General features: G+C 36.0%; 1 protein-coding gene across 1 annotated transcript in view; it reads left to right on the top strand.

The window, feature by feature from the left end:
- The window catches only part of IFIH1 (interferon induced with helicase C domain 1), a 50651-nt gene that overhangs the window by 24637 nt on the left and 12390 nt on the right, over nucleotides 1–13624 (top strand). Inside the window, exons 5-7 of the mRNA XM_006190090.2 lie at nucleotides 5291–5511; nucleotides 11471–11681; nucleotides 12532–12749. Coding sequence (XP_006190152.1) covers nucleotides 5291–5511; nucleotides 11471–11681; nucleotides 12532–12749 — 650 coding nt within the window. The remainder of the gene's footprint in view (nucleotides 1–5290; nucleotides 5512–11470; nucleotides 11682–12531; nucleotides 12750–13624) is intronic.

Below are 13624 nucleotides of genomic sequence, written 5' to 3'. Positions count from 1 at the left end.
TTGCCATTCATTTTCTTTAAAAGTACAACTCACAAAAAGTCTTAGAATCAAGCTTTCTGATTCTGACCCAGTACATATCTTTTTGGTCTGGCATATGGCATATTCCATAGAATCATGTAATATATTTTATTTATGCGATCTGTTTCAATGAATCTGACTGCTTTTAAATTGTGTATTCAATTTTGTACATTTATTCTCAACCCCTTCCTTTTTTAATTAAAATACATTGTAAATAAAAAATACTATCAATGAGATGAGTATGATTCTGTAGATAACAGCATATAATGAGTCCCTCTTAAAGTAAGAACTAGAATTTACACATATAGTTAAAAGAGTTTCAATTTGTATGAATCTCTCTTAGAGTTTGCAAAATGTTTTCATCACTAAATGAGAAATTTACTGGGTGTTTCCCAAATCACTCTTTATATCAGTTGACTATCCCACCAGCAATCAGTAAGAGTGCCTCTTCCCAATCCCCACACTTCAGCAAGACTTCGTCTTATCAGATTTCCTAACTCTTGTCAGTCTGATCATTTTCGGGTCTTTCTTCCTTCTTTGAATGTGCATTTATTTCCATTATTATGAGCTAAAATGTTAGCATCTTTTAACAATGGGTCCTTGGATGTCTGTTACATACCTTTCTAATATTTGTTGGCATGTTTGAAATATTTTATAATTAAAATAATCAAATTAGTACAAACAGAAATCAATGTTTTGCAATATGGCCGGCTAAGAAGCAGCAGCAAAGGGCAAATTGAGAAACAAATTACTTTATTCTCCACTCATTTTGTGATTGAGTTGTAGAAAACACTTAGAACTGTGCACTTCAGATTACCCTGCATTGTCAGAAGAATGATAGACTTTTACATGTACACTAGGCCTAGAGGGGCAAAACAATTTATGTAAAGATGCTCACCTGCTCTGAAAGCTTTCCCAGTTTGAATGTGCCACTCTTTTATTTAAATGTCCTTTTTCTCTTAGTAACACTCCTGAATCGCTTAGAACAAGTTGGTTTGAGGAAACCCAGTTCACCAAATGTCAGTCATAACTTTAACGTTAATGAAAAAGGGTTAACTAATTTTCTGTTCAATTTGTCAATGTTATTAAGTTCTTGCCGTGTGCATATTTCTGCGGACTGTATTTGTTTTTTCTATGCTTGTTATACAATTGTTAAATTTAATAATGAACATTTTTATTAAATACTATTGATGCTAGAACTCAAAATATACTCTAGCTAATATTTAACATCTTTATGGTTTGGTTTCTTTAAGCTTCTGGACCTCATCCTAATTATTGTTTGTCTAAGTAAGGGCTTTTCAACAATATTCATTCGTTTAATAAATATTTAATGGATATTCTCTATGTGCAGAGCCTTTTGTCTGTTTAGAGCTGTTAGCAAGTGTAACTATTTACTGATTTTCAGTCTTCAGCCTGGCATGAAAGACGTGATAAAGCTGAATGCAGCCTACTTTTAAAAAGCAAATACGTTTTCAAAGGCAAATACATTCGAAGACGAACAGTTTTAAAGGGCTCTCTTTGAAGTCCTAGATGGTCAGTGCTTAGAAACAAAGACTAGTGGGTATAAAATTGTGAGGTGGGTAGCAAAATTCTGAAATTATAAAATTTAAACTAAGAAGTTCCTTTCCCTCAGGTGCATGACATAGGCTGAAGTAGAAATCAATTCGAAAAAAGGTTTAGATAAATTGCAAATTGTTAAACACTTATTGAATCACTGAAAGCACCAGAGTGTTCAGGATCATGTTTTAGCCCCTGAGGCTGACATCAAAAGGACTTTATTCCACAAGTCCTTTGTCCACCTTCAGAGGTTACCTAATGGGCCATAAGGATCATGGATGTGACCCAATACCATGACATTATGTTCCTTTGTGGAAGTATTGTTATGCCATAGTAAAACACAATTAGTGGTATTTTAAATATTCTAATTATACTATGGGAGACTTTTTTTGGTTTTTTGTTTCTCATTCTCAAAAGGATATACTGCTTCTCACAAATTGGCAATATTTTTGGCAATGAATGTTGACCTAATATGTAGAAAGTGTTTCTTTACTCTTTCGAGGTAATATCTGTTAATATTTATCCAGCTCGAATGGTGTATTTTTCCGAGGTTACATACTATATAGGTAAAGGAATACTTTGTCTATTTCAAACACATGCAGTGACAGACCTTTTCTTTCCAAGAATAGCTCAGCTGTCAAAATCAATGTGAGAATGAAATTTGCCACATGGTGTAGTTCCAATAGAATGTTATTATTTAAGCCCTATTTGATTTCATTTTTTTGACCATTTATGTGGTATAGTGTAATTTTAAGGTTTTCAATCAATATTTGTTGTAGAGGAGGGCACGATGTTATTCAAAGCCTGTGCATATTTTAAACACCATTTTTGTTATTGCATTTAATTGATTTTGCTTTTCAAAGAGAGCCAAAAAGAAACAAACAACAAACAAACAAAACCCAAACATTTCTTTTATAAGGGAAATTGGCTCCTGGCTCCTTGACACTAGCCCAATTCTCTCCTTCTGGTGACAGAGAAGAGAAAATTCTCTTTTCATTGCTTGTGTGGATATGTTCTCCCATCCCTATGTCAGAGGATGTGATAAGGCAAGAATCAGGCTGAATATTTAGCACTCACCCAGCTCTTTTTCTTTGGATGCTGTTCTCACCATGAATCCAACTCTAATTTTTTCCATATTCACTCTGTGCCTCTCTTTTAAACTTGAGGTTACCCATCAAGTTTCCTAGACTTGACTCAAAAATATGGAATATATTCAGCTATCTAACTAGTTGCCAGATATTTTCAGTGGCCACAGTAGAGTGCCCTGGCCTCTGAAACCCTTGAAAATAAGGACTGCGTTCTTGGGAGTGCCTGGCATGTAGTAGACACCCAGTAAATGTTTACTTCAGAATGAGTTAGTGGTACGTGACTAGATAAGTAACAGTAAGCATCATGAATTTGATTCTAGAATTAAATTTTGAGCACAATAGGCCTTTTTTTGAATTGAAGCACAGTCAGTTTATAATACTGTGTTAATTTCTGGTATACAGCATAGTGATTCAGTTATACGTATATATTCCTGTTCATACTCTTTTTCATTAGAGGCAATTACAAGGTATTGAATATAGTTCCCTGTCTATACAATATGTGATACTAACTACTGTATCTAAAATAAACAATAGCCCTTTTAATGTCTTAACTCTTCTTAAATGTATTAGTACAACAAATATCTAATATGCATAAGTGATATTGATGTTTTACTCATGCGATTTCACTTTAAATTCCTATAAAAGAGAGAAAATTGCTCTAAGTTTCTCTTTTTAATTTTTCTTACCCAAGGATATACTAATAAGCAAAAAAAAGGGAAAAATGATTATTAATAAAGTACATACAACTCTTATGAGGGGAGCCAAATTTTATTATCTTTTAAAAACTCTATGCAAAAAAATATACCTACAGTGAAATTAAACAAGAAGAACTTGCTAATATCTTTTAATTAATTTCCTACATCAAATAGCAATTCAGCAAAAGTAAGTTCCTGGATCTTGGTGTTAAACACGATTTAAAATACATCTTCCTTTGCAAATATTCTGGCTGTTTTGGAAAAGTTGGGTGAAAAATGTTCATAATATAAGTGGAATATTAGGATTTTGATCATCTATGAAAGCCACTTATCAGAGAAATAATGATATTCTTTCTCCAGTTTGAATCTTGCATAAATATAATACAAGATGAATTGTTGTAATTGCTATGGAGTTCAAAACAAGCATGGAACGAAAACTTGGCAATATGTGTTTTTAAATGCTGGTGATCTTGAATGAGTTTTTCCTGATAATCATAGTAAATGAATCAGCAGATGAGCCAGTGATAACATATATGTATTGCATCTGTGTTCACTCAGCCATAAAGAAGGCAAATTTCCTGCCAGGCTAGTAGGTGACTCTTACTAAGTGGTATTTGGTGTGAATTTTCCTACCTGATCAGATAGTGCTATCACAACAAGTTAAAACCCAGTTAAATAGAATCTTCCAGTTGCTGAAATGGCACAATCAGCAACTTTTTTGAAGCTAATGGGATTATGTTAGTTTAGTTTTATTGCAGTCGTTGATAAGAGAACGCTTACTTCATATGTAATGAAATACTGATAAGTGCTGTCATTTCATTTTTTTTGTGATTACATAAAGCATAAGATGGGCTTTTAAATTGATGTAATATTTATTTTACTGCATTCCACATGATAAGTTATACATTTTTAGATCTTTTTTCCCCTGGCTAATATGGGTAAATATAGTCACTTCTAAACAAAATATTTTTAAACCAAGATATGTTATAATAATTTTATTCTAATGTTTATAAAAGTAATGTATGTTTGTAATTATTTTATCACTATTTTAAATTTCAAAATATATGTTAATTGGAAATATTTTTAATATACTGTGATTTGAGTTTCAGGGAACTATGAATGCGTGGAGACATACATAAGGAAGGATAAGGAAGTGATAAAAATCACATTCAATTAGACTAAATGGCAAAATTAGTCACAATTCCATTTAAACCAACAAAACTGTTGTTCCTTTTTCAATGCAAACCTACAGATTAAAGGCTGGCACGGGAGAGTTTCCCCTTTTCCCTAACTATTACTTCTGTCTAATCTGGTTGCCTTAAATGAGAAAAACAGGATTTTGTGGACATTTTTAGATATTTGAGATAGATAAAGAGACAGACAGACAGATAGATATGCTTTTTGGTGTTGGGTTTGTCAGGTCAAGTTTTTCAAATGAAGGAAAGTAGCATCGGCTATAATATTTCTTTGCAATAAAAAGTGAGGGGACCACAGAGCATAATTCTTACTTTCTCAGCTGCTCTGGACTTGGGGGTGGAAGGGCTAAGAGAAACAAGTGGTGTGGAACCGCTCCGCAAAGACGTGGCGAGTCGGCTGCATTAACCGTAAACTGCCAACCCTGCACCACGGCCTTTTCTGTCATTTCCCCTTGGCTTTGCCCGCGCTGTGAAAAGATTCCTGCGCGTTGCCCCCTCCCCATCTTCCATCCTGTTAATTTATTCCCTGTCCACCCTCATCCCGTTGGCCACTTACAACTTGGGTTATATCCTGCAAATGCAGAGCTGACACTCATTTGGTACAGTAAATAGGAAATGGGCTGGTTTGGACCACACATGAAAGGGAATTTAAGCCACAAGGGGCCTGTGTTCAGTTTCAGGCTTCCTAGCCTTAACTTTTTTGTTGCTTATTTTTCTTCCTCTTAACCTGCTTTAGATGAAGAGACTGGGGCAGAAAGAGCATCCCCTGAGCCAGAGCTGCATCTCAGGCCTTACCAACTGGAAGTGGCCCAGCCAGCCTTGGAGGGAAAGAATATCATCATATGCCTCCCTACAGGGAGTGGGAAAACCAGAGTGGCCGTTTACGTCACCAAGGATCACTTGGACAAGAAGAAAAAAGCGTCAGAACCTGGAAAAGTTATAGTCCTTGTCAATAAGGTATTCAAACAGCACATAGTGGAGCATTTATTCCCATTTTATTATTTTCTGAAGCACTTGTATAGAGACATTTGTAACAATGGATGGCACAGATCTAGTTTAATTAGGAAAAATGTCAAAATAGGTTATTTTAAATCTTTGTTTTTCCAGTTATATGTATATCTAAGTTATTAGCCTTTAAAATAGATTTTTTTTTTTTCAGTTAAACCAGAACATTAAACCAAATAGTTGTAACAGATGTATAAAGAGTATATTTACCCAGATTTACCCATTAAGATGGACTGGCACTAATTTAAGCTATCATTGCATGTGAACATAAATGACCTCAAAATATCACTGGAATCTAGGATGGAACATTGTGTTCTAGAGTATCTTTAACCATTGACCCTTAGTCAAAAGTCACAAGAACTCTTTATTCAGAATATATAGCATTTGATTTGAGAATAAAGAGAAAATTAAGTGAATATTTGGCTGATTTATATCAAGTTAAATAGATAAATAATTTATATCAAGTTAAACAGATAAATAATTTTCACATATTATATATATATAAATATATATCATTCAGTGCAACTGAGGTTTTCTTTAATATTCATATCTTAGGATATTTGAAGCCTATCTTCATAAACAGATATGCCTTCTTTATTTTCAATGAAATCTAGTTAGTTGAGCTTTATTCAGATAAATCAGAGTTTATTAATTTGTAAATTTGTAAATGGGAGTTATTAATCTTTACTGCTTTATGGAGTAAAATTGAGTACACTTTTCCATGACCAGAAACAGTCTTTTTTTTTCCCATTACTTAGGTTCTCATCTGTTCCTTTATAGAAAATAGAGTAGTAGACTATGTAACTTTCTTATATATATTTTTATTTCTATTATACTGAAAGTTTTAGTTGCAACCTGCTTTCAGTACTAAAGAAGCATACTCAGAATCCATGATCTTGCTGGTCTCTGTCATGTAGCTCCAGATGCACTTTGTATGTACCTGCTAAACCTAAAGACTGTGCCTTTGTACTTGTGTCCACTGTTAGAACAGTTTTGTGTGTGTGCTAATAGTAATATATTACAATTTTTTCATAGCTTTTCATGTATTTCCTTTATTAAGGTTATTATCTTTTGGAATAAAAGAAATCTAGGTGTGAATACTATCTCTACCCACCAGTAATTTGATCTTAGATCACTTACTAACCTCATTTTAGTTTCCTCATCTGTAAAATAAATAAAATAATACTGCCCTATACAGCAATCAAAAGTTTAAATGAGATAATCTAGCTAAAGCCTCAGAGTGACTTAGCAAATATTAATTCTTTCTTCCATCCCTTCCTCTTCACCTTTATAACTAAGGAAGTGGAATTTCTTAACCAGTGAGCAAGGTCTTAAGTGGCAAGTCCAGAGAAAAGAACAAAATTAACTGGATTGGAAACCACTTAAGCTGATACTCTTAATACCATTTGAACATTCTGCCATTTCCTTAAACTCATTCCTACCATCTGCTCTCCTAAAGGCTCTTCTCCTTGACTTATCTGTCTCTCTGTTGGTTATATCATCTCCTCAAAAGCATGTAGCCTCAAAACCTAGAAGTTATTTTTGATTGATCAACTTCCTTTACTTCCCTGATCAGGTCATAGCATCATAGACTGTTAGAGTTGAAAGAGAACTTCAAGATCCAGTTTTCATTCATTGCCGAGTGGTTGTCTCACCTCTGCTGAGTAACTTCTGGTATCAAGGAGGTCCCCTTTCTAATAAGACAGCTCAATTCATTCTTTGAACAACGGACACTGTTGGAAAGCCCTGCCTGTATTCATCAGAATCTGTTTCTCTGGAATCCACACTCATGGTTAGAGTTCTTTCCTCTTACAAAGAGTAAGTTAAGTCTTAATTCTTCTGCCTTATGACAGCCCTTCACAGAGAGACAGCAGCAAGCATCATGTGACTCCAAAGTGATTTTTCTGGGATAAATATTTCCATTTCCTTTATGTGTTCCTCATATAACAAGACTTCCAGACCTTTCATCATCTGAGAGTTCATACTTTTCCAAACATTATCTAAGACCCTGTTAAAACACAGCATCCAGGTTTGGACAAAATACTGTAGATGTAGTCTTAGTGCAGAGTGTGGGAAAGATAAGATGTGACACTTGGGCCATGAGTGGGTTTCCTTTGTCACCAGTGCTGGCACCCACAGATTCCTCTGGAGCTTTCCATAACTCAAGAAGCCTTAGCTCCTTTTCATTTGAAAATCTGTTAAGCCAGATCTCTCAAGTTATCTCTGTGCAGTTAATTTTTGAGCCTAAATGCAATACTTTGGTTTATTTCCTCAAATCATCCATGTTGATTGATCTTTTCAGGTTCCATGTTTTTGTATGCATCTAATGCACCTTCCTTTTTATAATAACTCCTTATCCTCTTAGTGCTGGTTGTAGTCGAGAATCTTTCATCCCATTGGATCTAGGTGATTCTTACAAACCCACATTTGCAGCCATGTTTAAATGCTAAATTGTCCACATTAATTACTCACATTCCCTGCATTGCTGTGTAGACATTTAAGGATGTGTGTCTCATTCCTGATCCTCATCCCTGTTGTTTTCCCCTAAGAATTTCCAGAAATCCCTTCACTACGTCTTACATTTATGTCATAATTATTTATTTTATTATCCCATTTCTTTGAATTTTAAAGTAAATTTGGCTTTAATTCTGTTTGATTGAGTCAGGAAATCTCTGACCCAGTAGGTCAATATAGCCTGTATTCTGTATTTGGCCCAATGTCCAGGTGTTATAACCCTTGATCTAGGAAGGAGAAATCCTGTTCCCTAACACCATTTACTTTCATCCCCCTCACTCCATCCTTTCCAAAGTTATTGCCTTCAAATGCAGGGAGAAATGAAAACACCACCTGTGTTCCCAGACTTTCTATTTCCTATCTAGGGCTTCAACATCACGAGAGATAAATCCCAGGTTCCTTCAGGCACTGTAATGCAGCCCCGTATGATTCAGCAGAAGTGGGTAGCAGTTGGGTTTGATTAGTCTTGGCAGGCGCTCTGTCACATCTCAGGAAAAGGCTCCAAGAGGACCACACACCTCTCAATTAGCCGTGTCAGACTTGCATCTGGCTCTCCCTGTGTCCTTCAGTAGGAAGTCATCGCCACCCAAAGGGAGTATCAGGATTTCCAACACCTGCTACCTCCTGTGACATCTTTTTGTTGTATAGTCCAGAAGATGCTACTTCTTTAGAAGGTCTTGAATCACCTTTATGGCCAGAATCTCAGGTTTCTATGTCACTCTAGTATAGATATTCTTCAGTAATTTGGCAGCATGTGGTTATTTAAAGACAAATCAAATGCAGATCCTGTCCACAAAAAAATCTACAGTCTAGGAAATAAGAAGTATGTATTAATAATATAATAATGAATATTGTATTGCACTTTACGTTATCTCATTGAAACCACATGGCTACTCTTTGAAGTAACTATATTTCCGTATATTTTCCATTTTACCAATGGGAAACTTAGTTTCTGAGGTTTTAATTGGCCCATCAGGAACATGCAGCCAATAAGCGGCAGAGCTGAGGTTTCCTGCTAGAATAAAAGGAAGGTGACATATCAGGGAAGTTTTCCAAGTACTGGCAATATGTCAACCTCTATTTCACTTTATGTTTTTAACAATTCCACCACCACAAGTTAATATTTTCTTGACTTTATTAATGTGGACATTGAGATCATTAAGTAACTTGTCCAAGGTCACATAGCAAGCAAGAAGCTGGAATGTTTCAAGATGGCCTTGTTTCCAGAGCTCCCTTTCCCCTGGGGCATGCTGTCTCTTTCCCCTGAGTTTCATTTTCCTTCTCTTCCTCAGAATCTTTTTTGCTGACTTCCTTCTTCGATTATTTCCTCTCTCTTGTATAGATAGAATGGAAAAATTGGTTGTGAAACACTGAAGCAGAAATGACTTTGTGGAAGAAAGAGAAGAGCTATGGTTCTCAAATTTTGAAAAGACTTTAATATCATAATGGAAACTTCATAAAAGCTCGAGCTTCAAGACTCTGTCCCCAGAGATGGTCAGTCCCTAGATTCAGTAGTTCTAGGATGGGGCTCAGAGTCTGTATTTGCAAAATCTCTCAATTAGTTTTTTGGCAGGTAGACAGAGACTTCACTTTGGGGGAAAAAACCCCACTAACTGAAGGTTTCTCTTTCTATTCTTTCTACCCTGTGTTATGTTTTACTCACCAAACTTGGTTATTGATTTTAAATCCCTAGATTCCATTTAACCTCTTCTTCCCTCCACATTCACTCTTAGAAGCCTTTACCATTTCTACTAAATAATAATACACAGCAGTGTTCTTCATGCATTGTTCTCTAGCAAGGAGGGTCAGCCAGTCCTTATTTTTCACATAAGTGAAGCTCACCTCAAGTTAAAAAAAAAAAAAAAGCATAGCACATACCTTTTAGTGGAAAGATAACCACTGATCACATTATCAGGTAATTAACATTATGAGGTATATAATGCACATTCCTTGATGTTTGTCCCTGAAACTATTCCTTCCTTCCTGCCAACTCTCTATTCGCCACACTGTGCACACCTGGGCTTCCATTATATAAATTCTTCTAAAATATAATCTTCAAGATGGCCTGGTTTTTCCTTTCCCCTAATACAGGAGCTACCCTGAATGGCTGGTGATGTCAACCCAGCCACCTTCAGCAGACACTACAACATACTGAGAGTCAGCTCTTTTTCTTTCCTACCATGCAACAAAACTTTTATTACCACTTTGAACAGGTGGAGCTATTACCAAAGCTGGTAATTTCTGAGCATAAATTGGGGCAGATGACTAGAGTGCAGCATAATGCCATCACTGGGCGTTGTGAATGCAAGACAAGAACTGACAGCACCCCTCAGAGGACTAGGTGTGGGGGCAACTCTTTCTGGAGGTTGTAGTCAGAAAGAGTGAGGCCATCTTCCAGCCGCTTGCCTGTGAAGATGAGCCTCTGCTGGCCAAGGGGGAATGCCTTCTTTATTCTGGATCTTAGCCTTCATTTGTATTCTCCATGATATTGCTGGATTTCACCCCCAGGGTGATGGTCTTGCAGGTCAGGGTCTTCATGAAGATTTACATTTTCACCTCTTGGCCAATGTGAAGATACCATGAATCACCAATCAGGTAGAGTCATCTCAGTGCCAACGCACTCTCGCTCGGCAACACCTCCAAAAGAGTTTTCGCTTCTTTTGCCAAGACTGTTTGCTGTTGTTTCCTCTCAGCCACCAAAGCTAGTCCAGCTGTCCATCCCTTCACCTCCATCCATTCTCCTAGGCAATGTCTCACCCCTCACTTTTGGTTCTCTGTTCCCTCCAGGTCTTCAGGCAGGGTGCCTCTGGCCTGATCCCCAGACAAACAGAGGAATAAATCTACTCCACAACACAACTCACAAGAGTCCTGTGGACGGTTATACTAAATTTAAAATACTTTGCTTGGTGTTCATAGCCCTTTATAGCTGACCCTGTTCTACAAATTCAGCCTTAGTTTCAATTTATCTCTTCACTGACCCATGGTTTACAAGATTAAAATTCCTTCTAAACCCTTCTTTTGAGCAGTCAGTTGCTTCTTCCCTTTTACTGTCACTTTCTATGTGTTTTCATGGGTGATTATCACATTGTGTTGTGATAATCTGTTTTGTTTTGTTTAGTATTGGTCCTTATGCTCAGCTAGAATGAGATCTTGAAAGTTGTCAACCATATCTTAAACTTCTTTGTGTCCCAGACACAATGTCTACACCTAATGGACAGTCAATAAATGTTTATTGACAGATGAATGAATGGAATGATGGATAGGCTGTTATGCTTAATCAACTGATAATGTAAACACCCCTGTTAATGCTTGACCCCTGGTAGGCCTTTGATCAATACTCCTTTTGTCTGACAATGCTCTCTCTCTCTCTCTCATTTTAACTTTGGCATTTTTAAAGGTACCATTAGTTGAACAGCTCTTCCGCAAGGAGTTTGAACCATTTTTGAAGAAATGGTATCATGTTATTGGATTAAGTGGTGATACCCAATTGAAAATATCATTTCCAAAAGTTGTCAAATCTTGTGATGTTATTATCAGTACAGCTCAAATCCTTGAAAACGCGCTTTTAAACTCAGAAGAAGGAGAAGATGCTGGTGTGCAGTTGTCAGGTTGGTTGAAATGTTTCTTTCTGGAAAAAGAATTAGTAGTAATATGAATGGTAGTAACAGAGGTTGTGTTAATTAAATAATTTTGAAATATTGATTTAAAAATTAATTTTGGTTTAAACTGTTTTCTATTGCTTAAATTTTTATTAAAAGCCTTCTTTGAGGAAGCAAACAAAAAGTTGCAAGTTTTTAATAAAACCATTTTATTCTGTACAAGAATATTATTAAATCAAACACTTCCTGGACTTTCCATTTACTTTTATTTCTAAGTTTTGACAAGTTCTTTTTGTATGCTAATACATCCTGTCAGATAAGCCTTCTTCTCCATAGAATAAATACAGTCCTTTCTATTTTGTGGGGGATGGGAAGAAAAGGTAGGAAGGAGGAAGGGAAAGAAGTATATATAATCATAATAATTAAATGCAATGTTAAAAAAGGTAAAATTATTCCTCTTTAAATAGTGTTTTCATTTGCTAGAATAAAAATAAAATTCACAAACCTAAAAGTAAGTATTTTATTAAAGAACAAAGTATAATCCTGAGAGTTTTGGGGAATAAGTCATGGTTTAAATTCCATCCCATAACACTTTTCAGGTCTATAAACTTTAAGAAACTCATTTGTTAAATGGGGATGATATCTAACCGGGACAGTTTCATGATTAGAATATATAAACTTCCATATTTACAGGTGGCTAGGATAGTTGCATTTCCCCTTAAAAAGTGAAGGACGCTCCTGCCAGTCTTCTGCCCAAGAAAAGACACCCGCATGGCAGCTCCATTTACTTGCTTAAAGGGACTTTTTTCACTGTACATTGCCAGTATGGCCAAATAAACTATGATGATTTTCTTTTAAGACTTTTCCCTCATCATCATTGATGAATGCCATCACACCAACAAAGAAGCAGTCTATAATAACATCATGAGGCATTATTTGAAACAGAAATTGAAAAACAAGAAACTTGAAAAAGAAGACAAACCAGTGATTCCCTTACCTCAGATACTGGGGCTAACAGCGTCACCAGGTGTTGGAGGGGCCAGAAAGCAAGCCAAAGCCGAAGAACACATTTTAAAAGTAAGTCGTTAACTTTATGCATAACCCAAAGAGCCAAAGTTAGAGCAAATGCCAGTGCTTCTTGGGGAAGATGAAGTCCAAGAATCACGGAGTGAATGAAAGAAAGTTTATGATCATCAGTTAAGTGAAATCTATATGCGCTAATGAACAACAATGACACAGAACAGTAGCACAGAAATTAAGGAGAGCAAACATAACTCGGGAAAAATTGGGACAAATGAAATACTTTCTTTTAAATATCTACCCCTGTTGCTAAACTTAGTGATCTATTTGATATAGAAATATGCATAAACTGTGAAAGTTTCTAATTTTCATACATACTCCATGAGTTTCAAAGTTGCGTGTTTTCTTCTGTGCCCTTTTTTGTTCTGTGTGATCCTCAGATTTGGGGTAATTCAAATTAATGAGAAAATCACGATAGGAGAATCTTAAATTAAAAATGTATTTCTTGTCAGCATTGTCCCCTCACCCAAAATGGTAACAACACAAAAAGTGCTTTTGTTGACCTCAAGCATCAAATGATTTCAGAGTAACTCACAAGATATGCTGGCACCTGAGGCAGTTGAATTTGTGTTTTAAGTCCCTTACTTTGAAGGGACTTAAAGTTGAAGTCAGTAAATATCATAGAGTAGACGGAGGCACAATTATTGGCTCCAAGGTATAACTTGTTGCTAGGATTAAGGACTAACTCCAATCCAAATCCAGGCACGTGCGCTTCGGCTGCTCCTAGCGTTGCACTGTCCTCTTTTATGCATAGAAGAAAGTAGTAATAAGACACTTGGATGTCAGGATGGCCTTTAAAATGCCTCATGTAATACGATTATCTCATAACCAGCCTCTGCAATTTGATGCACTCTCTCCACAGCCATTTTTCC

The sequence above is a fragment of the Camelus ferus genome, chromosome 5, assembly GCF_009834535.1.
Source record: "Camelus ferus isolate YT-003-E chromosome 5, BCGSAC_Cfer_1.0, whole genome shotgun sequence".
In the NCBI taxonomy this organism is placed as follows: domain Eukaryota; kingdom Metazoa; phylum Chordata; class Mammalia; order Artiodactyla; family Camelidae; genus Camelus; species Camelus ferus.
Note: the sequence above shows the minus strand (reverse complement) of the source record. Positions and strands in the feature narration are given on the sequence as shown.